The sequence below is a fragment of the Typopeltis vanoorti genome, chromosome 17, assembly GCF_054136105.1.
Source record: "Typopeltis vanoorti isolate ZY-2024b chromosome 17, IOZ_Tvanoo_1.0, whole genome shotgun sequence".
Taxonomy (NCBI): Eukaryota; Metazoa; Arthropoda; class Arachnida; order Uropygi; family Thelyphonidae; genus Typopeltis; species Typopeltis vanoorti.
In genome coordinates this window covers 36,381,341-36,402,806 of record NC_143565.1, presented here as the reverse complement: position 1 = coordinate 36,402,806, position 21,466 = coordinate 36,381,341, and the positions used below count along the sequence as shown (strand labels likewise).

The window sequence follows — 21,466 nt, the reverse complement described above, 5'->3', positions numbered from 1 at the left end:
TTTCATAATTATTTCTTCTTTAAACAATTATGAAAAAAGTTGTTTATTATTTTAACGGTATAATAGAACACAGAAACTAGGTAAATAATTAATTTATTAACTTGATGCTGATATTTCGCTGGTATTATAACCAGCATCTTCAGAGCACAAAAACACTTTGTCACAATACGCGAGACTAAAACAACATGGTGTACATTAACAAAATTGTAGCAGCAACACAAAGACTAGAGTCCTGATTTTGGCGCCCTCTATCTGAAAAAAAAAAAAAAAAAAAAAAAAAAAAAAAAAAAAAAAAAACACTATCATATATTGCTAGAGTCCTAGAAAAGTGCTAGTTTTTCCTTAATATGACTGTCTCCCAGATCTTCGGCAAGTTAATACAGCCATATTTGTTGAGATTTGGGGTGTGTTTTAGGGCTTCTGTCGCCTCTAAGAACAATCTCTCTGATTTATATGGGTTTCTGTGTAGTACTTTTGTGTTTTTCCAGTTGATCCTGTGTGCAGGGGTATCCAGAGCATGGTCTGCTAGGCCCGACTTCCCATAATGATATTTCCGGACGTATCGTTTATGTTCGCTGATGCGGATATTCACAGTTCTTCCTGTTTGACCGTAGTAGGCTTAATTGCATGAGCAGGGTACTTGGTAGACTCCTGGATGTGATAAAGGAGGAATGCTGTCCTTGGGTGAGCAGATGAGGGTGGCTAATTTGCTACATGGTCTGAATGTAGTGCGTAGTTTATGTTTAATGAGAATTCTTGAGATCTTTTCGGATGTGCCTTTAATGTAAGGGATGGTGACTGTTTTGTTGTAGTTCTCTGTGGTGGATGGTGGGAGGGGTTTCTTAGGAGTGTTTAGTATTTTGTTTATTTTTTGTGGATTGTAGCCGTTGGCCAAGAAGGTGTGGCGTAAGTGAGTCAGTTCAGCAGTAAGAGCCTTGTCATTTGAACAGATTGCTCTCGCTCTATGGGTTAGCGTTTTTAATATGCCATATTGTTGAGAAGGATGATGGTGTGATTGTTTGTGTAAGTATCTGCCTGTATGTGTGGGTTTTCTGAAAATTGAAAATGATAAGGAACCATCTGGGAGACGTGTGATGAGTGTATCCAGGAAGGGCAGACAGTTGTTGGCTTCCGGTTCCATAGTAAAGTGGATTTTTGGGTGTTGGCTATTTAAATGTGCTACGAATGTTTTCAATGTCTCAGGGCCATGTGGCCAAATGGCAAGCACATCATCAACATAGCGTAGCCAAAGTGTTGGTTTGAGAGTGGCTCATGCAATCAATACAGCCAAATCTCAACAAATATGGCTGTATTAACTTGATGAAGATCTGGGAGACAGTCATATTAAGGAAAAACTAGCACTTTTCTAGGACTCTAGCAATATATGATAGCGTTTTTTTTTTTTTTTTTTTTTTTCCCAGATAGAGGGCGCCAAAATCAGGACTCTAGTCTTTGTGTTGCTGCTACAATTTTGTTAATGTACACCATGTTGTTTTAGTCTCGCGTATTGTGACAAAGTGTTTTTGTGCTCTGAAGATGCTGGTTATAATACCAGCGAAATATCAGCATCAAGTTAATAAATTAATTATTTACTTAGTTTCTGTGTTCTATTATACCGTTAAAATAATAAACAACATGTTCGACGAACCCATAAGTCTGTCCACACAATTATGAAAAAAGTATATCACATTTCAAGCATTTAGAATGTAAATACTAAATTTTCAACCAAGTAAAATGGAAACAAATTTACACAATCTGGTATAAATATTTTAATTCACCAGATATGATTTTTTTAGATGTTTTAAATTATAAAGTGATTAATTCTCACCAAGTACCACTTGTTTCTAATTAAGTTAAGCTAATTTAAATAGCCAAGGTTTTATACCTGTTTTTTCTTCCTCATGATTTCTAACTTATGCGCCATTTGGATTTGTCGTTGCCTTTCAGATTCCTCTGCTTCTTTCCTAAGCTGTTCAGCATGTTCTTCTCTTAAAGCATCTAGTGCTGCTCTAGCATCTCTCACTTGTGTTAATTTATCTTGGAGTCTTTCATAGTGAGCTAAAGGGAAAAGAACTGTAATCAAATTTTATAAATCATTACCCCTTCATACATATATTACTATTGCATTTTCTCTCCATCCCAAAATTCACAAGATTACTGCACACCATAAATTGGATACAAAAAGCAGAACATGTGAAAGTAACAGCAAGCACTGCTAATATAAATGGAGTCTGTAAATCCATCTGTCATCTTGAAACAAAACTTTTATTATACACACACAAAGTTATGCATGAAACAAATTCTTAGAGTAAAATTATAACCTAATGGCTAACTTCTAAATAAAATACAGCAATAAACATATCAAATTTGGTCAAATTTTTCTAAAAAAAAAAAAAAAAGGAAAAGACTGATATAATTAAAAAATATTTTTGGAACTTAAGCAATCCTAACATGCATAATTATAATGAAAAACGTTTTCTATATTAAGTATAATTATACTAATATTACTATAATTTGTTTTAAAAATTGAGACATAAGAGAATGAATTCATCATAACATATTAATAACAGAATAACTTATGTTAATTTAAATGTCTTTATTTCTCAATTTTTTTGGCTGTTTCCTAGCCAATCTCAATAAAATTATAGGAAAACACATAAAAAGAGAACAACAATTCAATTGAAAGCATATGATATTATGTGCACTATTGGCTGTAAGATAATAGCTCCATCTGCATTAATAGATATCCAAAATAAATTACAATAAAATAATTTAGGTAATAACTTATTTTTAAATATAAACAACAAATTAATTAATTAAAGGACATGTAAATAGTGAGTATTAGTCAATACCAGCTAGTGTTGTTGTGGTTTGGACAGTACTCCTCCACCTTCTGGCGGCAACGATATAATCTATCTGCATTATATCACAATAACTTGAGCCTCTGTTCATAAGATTTTTTTGGGAAAAATATATACAGAAGTGGTTTGCCATTGCCTTCTTCTGTGTTTGTTTAGCTTACTAGATAAGGCTAAATAAACTGCAAGAGATGAAGATAAATAAAATAGGAAAAATTGGGGGGGAAGGAGCAAGAAGGAAAGAAAGGAAGAAGATAGAATTTTTGCTCTTGACCAAAAACCAACAATTTAGTTATGCTACATTGATGACATCTTTGTAGTAGGGAGTTACACAGAACCAGAACGCTACTCATTTCTACAAAAAATCAACTCTTGATGATGTCTTATGACACATAAGATGAAATATTTAAATAATAAAAAAATTATTTACTGTGGCATATGTGTTATTCTATAGTTAGGGATACCCCAAAAGAAGTTTCACTATTATATATATATGACAGAATGATCATTGACTCGGTTAACATACATAGTTTTATGAAAAAAATTGAATGACTAGAACCGAGATTTGATTAAAAAGGTTTTAATATAAACACACTACTAGTTTCAGCCTGTAACAGCCTTCTTCAGGTGACATTATAAAAGAAAAAACACTAAACATTGAGGGTTAAAAGACTATGAACATCATAGACAGTCTTTATACATAATTAGCATTAAAACGTTTTAGTTGTATTTGAAGCTGTTCTTTCATTTGTTGCATTGTTGGGAGAGTGCGTGCTTGCTGCATCATGTGAACGCCAGTACATGATTACAGCTGAATGACTATCAGGGAGGTTGTAGCTTAAGTTGTTATTTAGATGAACAGGATTGAAGATGATTTCTCTCGATTCCACACTTTTTCTCTCTATTTCGTCACTGCAATGGAAGATGTTTGTAGATTTTTCCCAGCAGACTTTGTGACTTTGGTTATCATCATTAGGACTAGCCGAGAAGAGGATATGACTTGATAATGCACTTGCTCGCTGTCTCTTGTAAGTAATGTCTCTCATGTGTTCTTCCATACGCATTTCGACAGATTTGTCTGTCTGCCCGAAATAAGGAATATCGCAGTCACATAATATTTTATATACGCCAGGGTATTTGAGTTGATGATGACAAGGTTTTGGGTGGCTAATTAAGGAACGGATCTTTGGAAGTGGAGTGAACAAGGTTCTGATATTGTATTTTTTTAGAACTTTTGCTAATTTATGTGAAACAGTACTTATGTAAGGAATAGATATATTGCCTTTGAATCTATTTGTTTCTTCTGAGTGATGTCTGGGAGGATTAAGAAGGAATTTGTTAATGATTTTCTTGGAATATCCATTAACTTCGAAAGAAGTTTTCAGATGGTTTATTTCTGTAAGCAATTCATTTGGATCATCAAGAAGAGAACGGGCTCTATGTCCCAAGGTGGAAATTATTCCAAGCTTATGAGGAGGGAAATGATGGGATTGACTGTGCAGATATCTGTTGGTATGTGTGGGTTTTCTATATATCGATATTTTTAGTTTATCAGCAGAAGAGCGAGTCAGTTTGACATCAAGAAAAGGCAAGGAATTATCCGTTTCAAGCTCAGCAGTAAACTTAATACTTTGATGTCGGCTATTGAGATGTTCGAGGAAAACCATAAGGGATTCATGTCCATGGCTCCAAACAATGAAGACATCATCCACATAACGTTTCCAAACTTTAGGTGTTAAAATAAAGGAAGAGATAGCTTTGGTTTCAAAATCTTCTAAGTAAATATTTGCAAGAACAGGAGATAAAGGATTACCCATAGCCAGTCCATGATTTTGTTTGTAAATATTATCTTGAAATTTGAAGTAACCAGACCTGATGCAATGTGTAAGCAAAGCTAACATTTTTTTGGATAACTTGTCCTTGAGTAATGTTAGGACTTCATCTGTTGGGACATTAGTGAACAAAGAAGTTATGTCCAAGCTAGCCATGATGTCATTTTCATCAACTGTAATATCCTTGATGTATGTAACAAATTCTGTAGTGTTCTTGATAAAGGAAGGTGATTTCCCTGAAAAACTTTTGAGGTATTTGGAAAGGTATTTTGAAAGATTGTATGTAGGTGAATCGATACCTTCTACTATTGGGCGTAATGGGGTGTTCTCTTTGTGGATTTTAGGAACACCATATATGCGAGGAATTAACGGATGGAGAGAGCGAAGAGATAAACGGACGTTTCGGGATGATTCAGTTGTTGTTTTTAATAAGTTGTTTGTACGATTTTGAAGTTCTGATAGTCATTCAGCTGTAATCATGTACTGGCGTTCACGTGATGCAGCAAGCATGCACTCTCCCAACAATGCAACAAATGAAAGAACAGCTTCAAATACAACTACAACGTTTTAATGCTAATTATGTATAAAGACTGTCTATGATGTTCATAGTCTTTTAACCCTCAATGTTTAGTGTTTTTTCTTTTATAATGTCACCTGAAGAAGGCTGTTACAGGCCGAAACTAGTAGTGTGTTTATATTAAAACCTTTTTAATCAAATCTCGGTTCTAGTCATTCAATTTTTTTCATAAAACAATATATATATATATATATATATATACATATATATATATATATAAAATTCTAGGTGTTTATCAGAACTTTCCAGTATATGTCTGGCTGGCCGAGTGGTTAGAGTGGCCGCTCTCCAGTCAAAAGGCTGCGGGTTTGAATCCTGCCATGGGAATGGATGTTTGTGATTGTCTGTGGAAATACTAGTGGTTGTGGTCAGCGGTAGATGGTGTTGGTGCGGTCAGTTGGTGGATTGCGAGTGGTGGAAGCAGAGCTGTAGAGTAGATGTTCCCCCTTCGATGAGTCTTTGGACTCCCTGGAGGTGAATAATAATAATAATAATAAAATCTCAATCATATCACCCCTCTTGCCTTCCATCTAACTCTGAAGACTACATTCCTTCAATCTATTCTCATACTCAATATTCCATAGGCCTGAGACAGTCTTAATTATTTTCCTCTGCATTCTCTCCAAAGTTTCCTTATTGCTAATATAGTTAGATGACCAGATCTGTACACAGAAATCCAAATGAGGCTTAATTAGTTCCTTATGTGGTTTCCATTCTTACTTCCTGCCAGTACTGTCATCAAAAATAAATAAAATATTACATAAAAAACCACAGTTATTGTTCCTTTCATAAAATAATCAGATATTTTCTTTTTTATATCATAAAGATATAATATTTTTTATAGCATTTCAGATATATTTAATCTCAAAGTCTGGATATATCACTAGGTTTGGAAATGCAATTTTTCACAAAGCTTTATAATTCTTTATTTCATTTTTCTCATCTCAGATGATTTCCAAAAAACAAGATAACTTTGCTAATCTTTTAGGATTAGTGAATTTCTTGGAAATAAACTCTGCAAAGTTTTTTCTTTCTTTCTTTCTTGAGGTTAAAGAATAGAAAACATGCGAAATAATCAAAAATTCTTCAAACAATTTCTTGTTATTCTTTATTTTGAAATAGGTTTTCAGGGTATTTTATTTTTATGGCATTTTTTGCTTTGTTTTGCTTGTGCAGTGCACCAGTGTGTGTGTGTGTGTGTGGGATACAATTCATTCTCTGCAATAGTAATTTACTATATCATCCATAATCTCACATATAAATTATTAGATATTTATTTGTTACAGACAAATTCAACCTTCAATCGTCTAAGGAAAATAGTATCTTTAATCAAATACTATTTGCCAGTCATGCAAATAGTATCTGATTAAAGCAGGTAAAAATATAATTACCTACACCTTCAGAAATATGAACATACCAATCAAATGTAGAAATTCTCTTAATTAACAGTTATTATATTTCCTGAAAGCAAGAAATCTTTTCCCTTCTACATAGCATTTGTTTCTTTGGAACATCACATAATAACATAATGTGTCCAATGCCATAAGTTCATCACCATCATCAACTTCCTCACTGTACAGCTTAGATGTGTACAGGATACAACGATATTACTACATGATTATATATCACTAACTTCCAATCAATAATTTTTCGCCAGATCTGTTACATAGATATTTTGGTCTTCTAATTTCATCAAATATCTGTTTTGCTAACATTTCTTTCCTTGTCCATTGAATTTAAGTGACCATACTTGCAGAGATTAGATCAGAATGCACACATTTCCAAATGTTAATAATGTCAGGTTCTTTCATATCTTCATTTTTAATACATACATACATCTTCAAGGCCCACCTTTCCTAATTGGGCTGTGGGAGCAACAGCTGCAAGAGGAACTTCCAATGGTCACGATCCTCTGCTATCAACTCAGGTGTTCTGGTGGAATTCCCAAACGTGTCCACCCACCCTCTGGCTTGGCAAAGAGGGCCTGCTGAGGGAGCCTCTCTTGTGGCATTCTGACCAGGTGCCCATACCAACGTAACTGTGATCTTTCAACACGGAAAAGCAGTGGCTGAGTATTGAGGGTTTCCCGAATTACAGAGCTTCTGACTCTGTCGAGTTTTGTCAGCCCCACAACCCCTCGAAGGAACCTCATTTCAGCCGCTTGGATTCGTGTCTGCATTCTTTCAGTCATTACCCAACTCTCATGACCATAGGTGAGGATGGGGACATAGACTGTATTGAAGACAGCCAGCTTTGCCTTCTGGCTTAACTCCCGCTTCAATACTACCGAACGGCCAAGCTCCTGCAATATTGAGCTTGCAAAGCCAATTTGAGTATCTAGCATTTTCCATCATTTGTGAATATGGACTCAAGGTATTTAAACTTCTCCACCTGCCTCATTGGGACTCCACTTACATGTAGAGTGCACTGGGATGGTTGTCTTGAGACCACAAATGTTTCATCCATAAATATTATGAAAAGGAGGGGTGACAGAACACACCCTTGGCGGAAGCCAACGGAGACTGTGAAAGGTTCAGACGGTGCTGTTTACCCTGACACAAAACTCTGGGCATTCATCCAGGGACTTGATGGCAGATAATAGCTGGCCATCAACTCCATACTCCTGAACTGCTTGCCAAAGCTTATCCCGAGGAACCCGGTCATATGCCTTCTCCAAGTTCACAAAACATGTATAGACATTCTTGGCATATTCCCAAGATTTCATCAGTTGTGCTTCTACCAGGATGAAAGCCACATTGTTCTTCCTGGAACTTTGACTCAACTATGCTCCTGCACCATCTTTCCAAGCACCTAGCATACACTTTTCCAGGCAGGCTGAGCAGAGAGATGCCACGATAGTTACTGCAATTCTTCTGGTCTCCCTTCTTGAAGACTGGTATTATTATGCCTATCTGCCATTGCTTTATTGCTCGCCCAGATATCCAAGCAGCCTGACACACTCAAGACAGCCAGAGAACACCATCTCGATTTAAAGCTTTTAGCATTTCGGGTCGAATTTCATCATCGCCAGCAGCCTTGCCTGATTTTAGCGATTTTATTCTAAATGGACCTCTTCTGCTGTGAGACTAGTCATTGCCCCGATCTGCACCTCTTGGATGTCCACAACTGCTGGGCCACCTGGGTTAAGAAGGCTCTCAAAGTATTCCCTCCATCTGTAGAGGATATCCTTCTCTGTTGTTAAAGGTGCACCATCAGAGGCCTTAATTGCCCTTGCTGTGCACGATTTCCTTCCTCGAAGGGCGGCGGATGGTCTGCCAGAATACTTTGTTTGCATTTGCAAAGGATGAGTCTAATCTTTCTCCAAAGGATTCCCAAGCCTTCTGCTTTGCTGTCTTTACTGCTGAGGCAGTAAAGACATTCATTTTTAATATTCTTTAATATTTATCAATGATTCTGCCATTGATGGAAACTATTCATTCTCCTCATTGTTCTCACAACTTTCAAATCCACGGTTTCTTTGATTTGTTTTATATTTAACCCAACTCCTTCGGATCCTAAAGTTAGAACTGGTTTGAACACTTAACTTGTAGGCATAGTTTAGTGTTTTGGATAATTTCTCTCTTATTCTAAATAAATATATTCATTTGACTTTCGACCATAGTTCTGCTTATTCCTACTGTCTATTTCCATATTTAATTTGCCATCTTCACTAACAACTGAGGCTAAATAGCTGAAATATTTTATTTGTTTTATAGTTCTATTAAGAATGCAACTGGTGTTTTAGATATTCCTGCCTTTTCATAGTATTTATCATTGGTATGATTTTCAGGTAAAATTTGTTACAATAGTTAAGTCTAAGTTATTGGATTTCTTTAGAAGTATAAATAACATCATCTTCATAAAGAACTGAAATGAATATTGTTAATTTTGAAATCAAGTTTAATGTGTCACATTCCCACATAATGATTCATAGAGATAATAAATAAGAGTGGAGATATTGCACTCTCTCCCAATCAAATCATCTTCCTATACTTCTTTCATCATTTTACATTGATTTTTACACTAAACCATTTTCCTGTATTTCTGTCAACTCCATCTGCTGATTTACTACATAGACTATACACTGCATCTTTGTATGATGTCATCGTATGATTTTAGCTGGAATAGGTTTTCTCTTGGCACTTTTTCATATGCTTTTTTTTTCAGATCTACAAAATTAAAATCCTTAATCCTGGGAAGATAGATACTGACAATAGCTCCTCCACATAGTCTTTACGGAATGCAGAGAACTGACTTAATGTCCAATCTTGACATTCACAGTGCACACTTATTTAGTAGGTACTTGGATACTAAATGAATGAGAATGGAGTGGCAATTTGGGACTTAGCTGAACAAATTGTCTTCTATATTTGTGATGAAATGTTATGCCAATCCCATCCATATGCTGTCTGCTATTATAAGAATATTAAGTGGAATGCTCTTCATGGCTTCTATGACTTATTTCCTTGTTGGATTTCTATTCTCAGTCTTTTGATTCTAATAGCTGCACTAAAGGTATACCTGAAGCAATTCTCATTGATAAGGGAAAACATTCATGTTATTCTCATAACACTTTAAATTCTCATATCTTATTTAAACTTTGGTTGTATCTTAGAAATAGGCTAAGAATGTAAGTAGCATTCTTTATACCACTTCCTGAAACAGCTGCAAGCCAATCATTAATGCATCTAAAACCAATTTTTCAAAGGACTAAAAGCAGGAAACTTGCATCAAGTCTTAATGGCTGTCATGCTTTCTAGTCTCTTACCAAAACTGAGTTGAGTTTCAGGTCTAGATTTAACTCTTGTTCCATGTAGTCTCCCCCCTCCCCCACCTGCAAAGCTGTTATCTAGTTAAGTAGCTTGAAAATGGGATACTTATGCACTAATTTTAACAGTAAAAATTAGCCCACATTTGTTCAATGCTGCTTCTATCTCTTTTTTTTTTTTTTTTTTGCATTCTATTACTCAAATTTTTTCAGAGATGACTGATCTTGGCTTATTATTCTAAACTTACAACATTCAATGCACCTGCTTTTATTTTTGCCAGAAAGATAATCAGAAGAACCTCTCAACTGGATACCAAACATTTACTAATGCGTTCTCCCCCCCCCCCCCCAAGCTGTTACCTATCTTAAAATGAAAATTAGCCCATATCCATACCATTCCTTCTTAGAATGGAAACAAATCCTTAACATTAAATTACTCCAGTTCTTTCTAAAGTAAAAAAAAACCCATTAACACTTAACTTCTACATCACCTTGAAGCCTCTCAAGTAATAACATAGTCGGCATGTCTGCCACTGTTGATCAACATGTGGACAAATGGCATGAAAAAGTATGTGGAAATGCTTTAAAGACAATTGATATTTCTAAGTCATTTGATTGGGTTTGGCACAATGGGAGCTTGCTTCCTTAACAGGCCTTGGTGCCAAAGGCCTATTAAGTAACTTCCCATCATATACGTTTCATGTATATGATGGGAAACCGTGGAGAGATCTTTTACCCTCAAACTTTCATTCCCATCTGGCAAAGATGATATTTTCCTTAATGGTATTCCTATTATTGTCATTCTATTATTGAATGAAAACAGAATGGAATAAATAATTCTGGCAACCCATTCCACTCATTCACCACTCCCAAAGCAAAAATCTAGTTTGTATGTACTAACCACACTCTTATACAACTTCTAGGGTTGATCCCTAGTTCTCTATGTGCAATGCAGTGAAAAATTTTCTTTATGCCAATCTTATAGAACTCTCTTCTTTTCTGCTATCAACTGAACTTTGCAATCCATGCCTTTGACTTATCCTTATAGGTTGCTTTCCACATATCTGTACAGGCTCTTTGAATATTTTCCACCACCTCCTGATTCACAAGAAACCCAGCTGACCAAATCTGTGCATAGTAGTTGAGATGTAGGCAAATCATAGCCTTGTAAAGAGGGATAATAACTTCCCTATCTTTACTTGTTAATGTGTTTTTCAACACCCAAGTAATCCTTTGAGCTATTTTGCTAACAATTGCAATATGGCCTCTGAACTTCAATTATCTGTTTGCTACTCCTAGATCCTTAATCTCATCATTATCATGCAATTCAGCACCATCAATGTGATACTCAGTAACCTTATCAACTTGAAGTGCATACGTAGCCCTACATTTTGCAACATTAAATTGACAACCATTTTCCTTAACCCACAATACACCAATTTATTTAAATCATCTTGCAGGATATCTACATCACTTTTATCCTCCCCTGTTTTGCGTCATGCAAACAACTGAATATCATCCCCTCAAAATCTTCCTCTATATCATTAACATACAAATTAAAGAGCAGTGGCCCCAGTACAGAGTCCTGGGGCACTCCACTAGTTACCCTCATTCTTCTAGATTCACTCAACATATACTAATCTCTGGTGCCTGTTACTCTAACCTACAATTTTTTTTGTTATAGCATATTACAAATATCACTTCTCAGTATTCAAAAAATTAGGTTTTCTCTTTTGTTCAAGATATTACTTTACTTCTCAACATACACCTAACTCTTTGCAAATCATAAATCTGTAAAACCATTGAATACTGTTCTCCCATTTGGGCTGGTGCTCCTAACAGCTCCCTTAAAATACTTGACTCAATACAGATATGAGAAATCAGGTTGATTTCTTGTAATTGTTGTGAAAGGCTAACACAGTACACTCTCTGTTTATAGCAACAATTTGAAGCTAAGTTTGGAGGCTGGAGAAAAGGAATTAAGGAATGGCTGGAGAAAAAAGTGTGGTTTCACTGTCATAGTGAAACAGTACTTTTTTCTCCAGCCATTCCTAGTCTTTCATCATGAATTTTTTTGTGAAGGGGCTGATCATTATTATCCCTCTAGAATCCCAAAAGACTGATGCATGGCTTCACTAGCTGGTGGAATTACCTTTGCCTTCTTCAGAAGTGGAGATTTGGAATATTTCCATTATTTCAACTGTTCTTTCCTCTCTGGTTTGTAGTGGCAGATCCAAGTCTCATCAGTAGTCACATATTTCCTAAAAAAAAATTCATTGGATTCTTCATAAAATGCTCCAAACATTCTTTTGAAACTGACATTGAATGTGTTTTTGTTTCAGTGTCAATGAATGCAACACTCACCTTGCAGACATACCCATTCGTCAGAATATGATGCGTATGTTCAGTTGAGATGTCCATAGTGTGACCAATCTCATGCACTATAATCTGACAGTCTTTTGGTGCTATAGTGTAGATTTTTAAGGGTTTCTTGATTGCTGTTGTAGAAGACATTAGCTGCAAGGATTGTCTTCCAAGCTCTTTCAAGTTTAAACAGAGTTGGTCACTTTTTACCATCAAAAAGGAAGGAGTAGATTGCCAAACTTTTAAGAAATCTTTGTATAATTTTTTTTCAATTATATATATTAATTAAACATGCTGAACATTAATGAAACAAACTATTACCTCTTAATTCATCTTGTTCCTGAATGTACTTCAGTAACTGTGAATGCATATTTGTGATGCTGATAAAGAGAGTTTGTACATATGTATCATTTGTTATGGGCCGTCCTCTGCTTGAATTGCTTTTCATTCGGTTGACAAATATTTCCAGTGTTGTCTTCAAATTTGCTAAAAACGCTGTCATTTCATCTAAACTGCCATTCTGGTATTTCTGGGGGAAAAAAATTGGCATAATATAATTTGCGGATATAGCTTACTATTCAAATATTTTTATAGCTAAATATAAACTAGAGAAATTTAAACAGAAGCTGGAAACTTTACAACTCACAACATATCTTTAGGTAAAATAACTTTCCTATTGCAGTTTGAGAACCAAAAGATACTGCATCCTTTGACTGGAAAAGATCCAAGTTCAATTCTCACGAATGAGAGGAATGGACTTTTTTAATTAAAGGTCAGCTAGCCAGTCTCAGCTGATACAGATGTATGAAGGCTTTTTCACCCAGAAACCTTTTTTTTTTTTTTTACATACTGCATGAAAAGTGACCAGAGAACATATGCAATTAACAGACATAAATATTATTAGTAGGCAACATATGGTGTAATGTGTAGATGAAGGATAAGTAGTGCAAACAGTGGATTGTGTGGTGTGGAAATGCCCTCCTATGATGAATCCTTAGAGGTATCATGTAATAATAATGATAATAAAATGGAACACTTACCAAACAAACAATAAAACTAGGAAGACTATATAAAATGGACAGATTTAAGCTTCAACTAGCATGCCAAAATTAATTTTTGTCTGTTTAAAATAATAAAAAAATAAACTGCTCATAATCCATTCTTATTGGGGCAAAAACTTATTTGCATTTTCTACTTTTAATTCTTAGCACTCTATCTAAACTTCGATTTTCAAAAAAAATATGACAAAGCACATCCAACACATAACAAAATACTGGCACATTGTCAATTATACAAATTTGCAAGTAACAGCCCAAATGTTTTGCATTGTTCAATTAAAGAACAACCAATTAATGAATTATAAGCAGTTCCAACATATGTTATATTACTCGTCTATATTCTTTTTGTATCTTCAAAAGCCTTTAAAAATCAGTAGCAAACTTAGTGTAACTATAACAAAACATTAATATTATGAAAATTAGAGCATAAGAAAATAGTAAAAAATTGTAACTCTCATTGTATTGGGAGAGGACATGAAAAGTTCTTGGAAGAAGTGTAAAAGAAGAATGAGGAAATAAAATTTGCAAGTCTTTTGCCAAGGTATCATAGGAGCAAATGAAGAAGGGGCATGATTGCAAATGAGTCAATGCACTGGTTGTGGGAAAAATGGAATAAAATTTTAGATGCTTGGAGTGAATCTCTGTCAGTGATGAGCTGCATGTGAATGGATTTGGAGTAAAATTTTCAGAGAAAGTTCTACTTGGTGACGGTATGGTAGTGTAAAATCGGAGAAGTTACTGCTATGTGTGTGTGCGTGTGTGTGTGGTGGGGGGAGGAAAAAGGAAAATTGCAAGTGAGTATGTGTGTGAATGTGAGAATGAACAGGTGTCAAGTAAAGATAGGGAAGTTATTATACCTCTTTACAAGGCTATGGTTTGCTTTAATCTTGACTACTATGCACAGATTTGGTTGCCTGGATTTCTTGGGAATCAGGATGTGGTGGAGAGGAGTCAGAGATGAATGACCAAGCTGGTGACAGGTCTGTGGTAAGCTTACCTATGAGGATAGTTTATGTGTGGATGTGTGTTAGTTGCAAAGTTTAATTCAGAGGCAGAAAAGAAAGGACATGATAGAAGCTTATAGGTTATTAAATGGGTTGGCAAATATATATAGGCAATCTCTTTCTTTTAAGGTTACACGGTGATCAGCATTCATATTTATGAATTTAGGGACACAAAACACACGTGTTGAAAAGATTATTTTACTGATTAATAATAAAATAATAACTTGACGTTTCGACCCCTGTCTTGAGGTCATCATCAGAAGGATACATGTGTATAAGAACCAAGCTACATGATGTTGCACTCTATACAGGTAAATTACATCTACGTGGTTAACTAATCTTTTTTCTTAACCTGCCCTCTAGTGATTAAAAAAAAAATACCAATAAAAACTACAATAAACTCTGCTAAAGTCCTCACGTACTAGGATTCTTCTGAAATTATACAGTTTATATTGTTATACTATGATTATCCTCTGGATTTGTACAGGTTGCTATTGAATGTTCAGGGAAAAAAAAAAAAAAAAAAAAAAAAAAAAAACATTTCACCAAGTCTTCTTTGTATTGAGATTTTTTTCTTTCGTGGTTGCTATGAATGTTGCAGAGGTCCTCCACATTCTTGGAATGGTTAGACCATCATTTTTATACAGATTCGGATCATGTTTGAGCATTTTACATGCTTCCTTGAATTTCCGCTCGAACCAGGTTTTGGTGCGGTGTAGGGACTTGGTACCTTTCCAATCAATTCTGTGGTATGTTTGGAGTGCATGGTCAGAAAGGCTGGTTTTTCCAAAATGGAGGTATTTTATGTGTTGTTTGTGTTCATCCTTTCTGATTGGGATGGTTCGCCCTGTTTCCCCTATGTATAGTATGTTACATTTGCAATCTATTTTGTAAACACCTGGGTGGGCTAGGTGTGGCAGGGGATCCTTGGAAGAACTGAGCAGGTGTCTTAATTTTGTCAGGGATTTAAAGGTGGTTTTGATGTTGTATTTGTGTAGTGTTCTGTCTATTTTTTCAGAAATGCCTCTAACATATGGTATAGCAATAGCATTCTTAAAATCTTTTTTGTTATTAGTGGTATCTTTGCAGAAGATCTTGTGAATGGTTTTTAGACTATATCCATTTTTTATAAAGGTATGTTTGATGGTATCATCACAGCCCTCTTTGCCCACGTACTCTGCTCCGGATATTTCGTGTGGCAAAACAAATTTTACCTTCAAAAAGAGGGTACAGCCATGGGCTCACCACTTTCCTCCCCGATAGTAGCGAACTTTTATATGGAAGACTTTGAGCAACGAGCTCTAGAATCGGCGTGCCTAAAGCCCAAATTTTGGGCTTTAGGCATGCCGATGATATTTTCGCCATTTGGCCCACACGGTCGTGAGGCACTACATACATTCCTTAGCCACCTGAACAAACAACACAAACGTATCCAATTCACCATTGAAATAGGAAAAAAAAACTCTCTTCCGTTCCTAGACACACTTGTCACACGTCTTTCTTTAAGCTGTCTCTCCTTCTCAGTTTACTGCAAACTTACACACACAGGCCAGTACATAGTACTAATACAAAACTTCTTATCACCACCCAACACAAAAACTAGGTGTTATAAGCACCCTTAAACACAGAGCTCAAACCATTTGTTCAAATGAACAAGCTCTTAACCATGAATATGAGACCATCAAACATACCTTTATAAAAAATGGATACAGTATAAAAACCATTCACAAGATACACAAAGATACCACTAATAACAAAAACGATTTCAAGAATGCTATTGCTATACCATATGTTAGAGGCATTTCTGAAAACATAGACAGAGCAATAAACAAATACAACATCAAAACCACCTTTAAACCCCCGACAAAATTAAGACACCTACTCGGTTCTTCCAAGGATCCCCTGCCACACCTAGCCCACCCAGGTGTTTACAAAATACATTACACATGTAACATACTGTACATAGGGGAAACAGGGCAAACCATCCCAATCAGAAAGGATGAACACAAACGACACATAAAATACCTCCATTTTGGAAAAACTGGCCTTTCTGACCATGCACTCCAAACATACCACAGAATTGATTGGAAAGGTACCAAGTCCCTACACCTCACCAAAACCTGGTTCGAGCGGAAATTCAAGGAAGCATGTAAAATGCTCAAACATGATCCGAATCTGTATAAAAATGATGGTCTAACCATTCCAAGAATGTGGAGGACCTCTGCAACCTTCATAGCAAACACAAAAGAAAAAAATCTCAATACAAAGAAGACTTGGTGAAATGTTTTTTTTTTTCCCCCTGAACATTCAATAGCAACCTGTACAAATCCAGAGGATAATCATAGTATAACAATATAAACTGTATAATTCCAGAAGAATCCTAGTACGTGAGGACTTTAGCAGAGTTTATTGTAGTTTTTATTGGTAATTTTTTTTTTTTATCACTAGAGGGCAGGCTAAGAAAAAAGATTAGTTAACAACGTAGATGTAATTTACCTGTATAGAGTGCAACAGCATGTAGCGTGGTTCTTATACACATGTATCCTTCTGATGATGACCTCAAGACAGGGGTCGAAACGTCAAGTTATTATTTTATTATTAATCAGTAAAATAATCTTTTCAACATGTGTTTTGTGTCCCTAAATTCATAAATATATACGAAATATAAGACTTCTGCATTACTTCAACCTTGGTATCTCTTCAGGGTCTGGCTCCCTTGATGAGACCTCAGTAAAAGTTGAAACTGGCCTGGGTAGTAACCCTTCCCATAATACATTATATCATACATGTCTGAGAGAATGTCTGCTTGCCATTATAAGATACTAAGGCAATTAATGTGAAGTCAATGACTTCTACATACAAGTAGCCTAGTCCTGAAGATATTTCAGGTGCAAACTTTGTCTGCTTACACTTGGATAAAGGATTAAATGAGGATATACTTTCTTGGAAATTTAATTTAAATTATATAACCAATGAAAAAACTTCCTACAAAAAAAAAATTAAATAAATAATAAGAATTATAATAAGAAAATATAAATAAAACTTGATTCATGTTTAAACCACAGTCACTTTTTGGACTTGCTCAAAAAGTGGAAGATGGAGCCCATCCTCCATAAATGAAAAATTCCATCTAATGGTATATCCTTGGATGACCCTCTCAGAAGTTTGTGAATGTTTATCATATCACCTCTCTTTCTACTGTTTGCTAGTGTGTGTGCAATCCACCAATCCTCAATATATCTTCAAAATCTATATTCCACAATCCCAATATCATCTTTAACTCTCACTTTTGTACTTTCTCAAGTATATCAGCATTGCCATGAAAACCAGGAAACAAACCTGTGAGCAACAGTGAGGTGAGGTGAGCTTGTATATATTAAGGAGTCTGTGTAGCTCAGTAGAAGTGATGTTTGCACTCTACGGCACTTGACTGCACAAAGAAAGACTTCTAAGTTTTTGAGTCTAGTTGCCGACTGAAGGAACATTTTGCAAGCCTAGTTGGCCGAGTAGTTAGCGTATCTGCACTCCAGCCAAAAGGCTGCGAGTTCGAATCCCGGATTAGGCATGGATGTTTATGATTGTCTGTGGAAATGTTAGTAGTGGTGGGTGGTAGATGGTGTTGGTGTAGTTGGTGAAGACAGAGTTGTAAAGTAGGTGCCCTCCCTTTGATGAGTCTTTGGATTCACTCCCTGGATGTGTCAAATAATAATAATAATATATCCTGTTGTATCAAGGCTTTGTAAAGAGGCAAAATGACTTCCTTATTCTTACATGTCAGGTTTCATTTCAGCATTGCAATAGTTGTATTTGCAATCTTTGCTATACAGTCCTTGAGCTTCAACTTCCTATCTACTAAAATTGTAAGATCCCTAACCTGATCAGTTTCATTGAGCATAATCCGCTCTCCAGCCAAAAGGTTTCGAATCCTGCCCTGGGCATGGATGTTTGTGATTGTCTGTGAAAACAGTAGTGGTGGTGGGTGGCAGATGGCAGTGTAGATGATGGGGGTTCACTGTAGTTGGAAAGTTGTAGAGCAGGTGTCCTCCAAGGAGTCCAAAGACTCATTGAGGGAGGACACCTACTCACAACTCTCCATCTCCACCACTCAATCCACCATCAATCCTACAGTGAACCCCATCAGCTACACCAGGGTTTCTAAAACTTTTTCTACGACGGAACACTTCACAAATCCTGAAATGTTCACGGAACACCTTGGTTATTTTGTAATCTATTAATTAATAATTATTTGGTAATTTAGCTTATTTTATTGTTAATTAATAATTGATAATTAATTATCAATCAAACATCAATTAAATTAAATTGTGCTGATTTTCATTGACATATCCCATTCTGATCACCAAAAATTTATAATATTATTATAAGTACTTATGAGTGAATGCAGACTTTTTCTCCTGTGTGCTGGTTTTGTAGGGTAGGTAAATATCAATAAAATAAATGAGTAAATCTAAGTGTTAAGAAAAAAACAATCATTTATTGTCAAATGTTAATTAGTAAAAACAAAACACATAAAAATAGAAAAACACGTATATTGCAAATTAAGTTCTTAATGACTTCAATGTTTTTGGGTCTTTGAATTACAAATTCTTTTGATATGAGGCACAATATTAGAAAGTTGAATTCTCGTATTTGGTGTAGTGTCAAGTCTGTTCCTGGACTTTGATTTGGTTGCAGCATAAAATGAAAATCCTGCCTCGCATAAATATGTCGTTGTAAAAGGAAGTAAAACAAGAATAGCTAGTTTTGACACGCTGGGGTACTCTTCTGTTAAATTTGTCCAGAAATCATTTATTGGCAGTTCCTTGTATTTTTTGTTTTAAATCGGAGTCACTAATTAAGTCGATTAGATTTTCATAGTCACTTGTGCTGAAGCCTGCTGGCTTAGCTGTCACTGTAAATGGATTCAGAACCCAGGAATTGTCGTCACTGAATTTTGGAAAATATTGCAAAAGGGTCGATTGCAAGTCATGTGAGTGTTCTAAAATTATGTTAGATACTTCTTCATTTACTTTAGAATTTATTTCAGTTAAAAATTCATGCAAGGTGGGAAAACAATCAAAATTATTCTTCAACTGTAGAAATCCAGAATTGCAACTTCCTATCAAAAGATGCAATTTTATCTCTTGTATTAAAAATTGTAATATTCTTTCCTTGTAATGATAAGTTAATTTCATTGCACTTTGTAAAAATATCTGCCAGATAAGCAAGACTCATCAATCATGAAGAATTTATTAATAATTCAATAAACTTTTGTCCTAAATTATGTGACATCAAGAAGACCATTAATTCACTACGAAGTTCAAAAAGCCTCAATAATGCTTTTCCTCTGGATAGCCATCTCACGTCAGTATGTAATAAAAGTGCGTTACTGCACTACCCATTTCATCACACAAAATTCTAAATAATCTGGATTGAAGTGGTCGAGATTTTTATTATTACAGGCAGCTCCAAGGAGTCCTTAGACTCATCGAGGGAGGCCCAACATCATGTCAAGAACAACTATTCAACATTCACACAGTATCTATCATACTTCTCCTTGAACTCATTTACAGTCATGGCACCCACAACAGACTCTGGCAGCATATTCCACTCATTTACTACTCTCCAAGTAAAAAACCTAGCTCTAATACCCCTGCTAACCACACTCTTACCAAGCTTCTATGGATGGCCCATAGTCCTCCCACTACCAGTCCTATTCTGAAAAATATTTTCTGAATTAATCTTATAGAAACCCTTCAGTAATTTGACTGTCTCAATCATATCACCCCTTTTCCGTCTATCAACCAATTTCTGCAGCCCACAAATCTTCAACCTGTTCTCATAAGGTTCATTCTATAGTCCTGCTATTATCTTGGTCACTCGTGTCTGGATCCTCTCCACCTCCTCCCCATCAAGAAGAAACCCTGGCACCCATATCTGGGCACAGTAGTCTAGATGGGGTCTTATCAAGGGTCGATACAGAGGAACAATAACCTGTTTGTCTCTGCTTGTTAAAATGTTTTTCAGCAACCAAGTGATTTGATGAGCTGATTTTGCCACTTTTGCGATGTGTCCCCCAAACTTCAACTCCCTATTCACCAACACTCCCAAATCCCTGGCCTCGTCAATCTCCTGGAGTACAGTTCCACCAATGTGATATACTGCTGCTAATCTTTTCAACCCAAAATGCAAAACCTTACATTTTTCCACATTAAATCGACATCCATTCTCCTTAGCCCAGTCCTCCAAACTATCCAAATCATCCTGCAAAATTTTGACATCCTGAGCATTCACTATTGCTCCACCTAACTTTGCATCGTCCACAAACAGATGCACAGTTCCTCTCAGATACTTTCCTATATCGTTAATGAACAAATTAAACAGTAGCAGTCCAAGAACAGAACCCTGCGGCACACTGCTAGTCACAGGTCGTCTTTTGGACTCTACTCATGAATTAACCACTCTCTGATATCTCTCCATCAACCACCCTCCTATCCATCTCACCAACCCTATATCCATTCTCACATGCTGCAATTTACTGATTAGAATTCCATGTGGTATCCTATCAAAGGCTTTAGCAAGGTCCAGTAGAATCACTGTAAACCCGTTACCCTTATCCAGTTCAGCTGTCACTGTGTTATAGAACGTGAGCAAGTTACTGAGGCATGATCTACCCTTCACAAAACCATGCTGTCCTCCATAGAGTATCCCATTTTCATCTATCGAATCATGTGTTTTCCTCTTGACTATTTTCTCCAAGACCTTGACAACAATTCCTGATATGCTGATCGGTCAGTAATTTTCAACAGCAGTCTTGGAACCTCCTTTATGCAGTGAAACTATTTTCCCCTCTTTCAACCCCCTTGGGACTAATCCAGACCCGAGACTCAAATAAAATGGTCAAAGGCACTGACAATTTTTTAGCCGTTTCTCATATGACACGAGCTGGTATACCATCCAATCCTGCAGATGAGTTGACACTGAGATTTTGTAATAGACTATTCACCT

At 35.9% G+C, this 21,466-nt stretch overlaps 1 protein-coding gene across 5 annotated transcripts in view; it reads right to left on the bottom strand.

The window, feature by feature from the left end:
• Positions 1–21,466, bottom strand: part of LOC150097294 (hepatocyte growth factor-regulated tyrosine kinase substrate-like) — a 274,352-nt gene that overhangs the window by 35,897 nt on the left and 216,989 nt on the right. For all 5 annotated transcript variants that reach the window (XM_090407192.1, XM_090407195.1, XM_090407196.1 and 2 more), the window contains 2 exons: positions 12,721–12,928; positions 1,886–2,058 (listed from right to left, as the gene is read on the bottom strand). In XM_090407192.1, the coding sequence (XP_090263318.1) occupies positions 1,886–2,058; positions 12,721–12,928 (381 nt within the window). The remainder of the gene's footprint in view (positions 1–1,885; positions 2,059–12,720; positions 12,929–21,466) is intronic.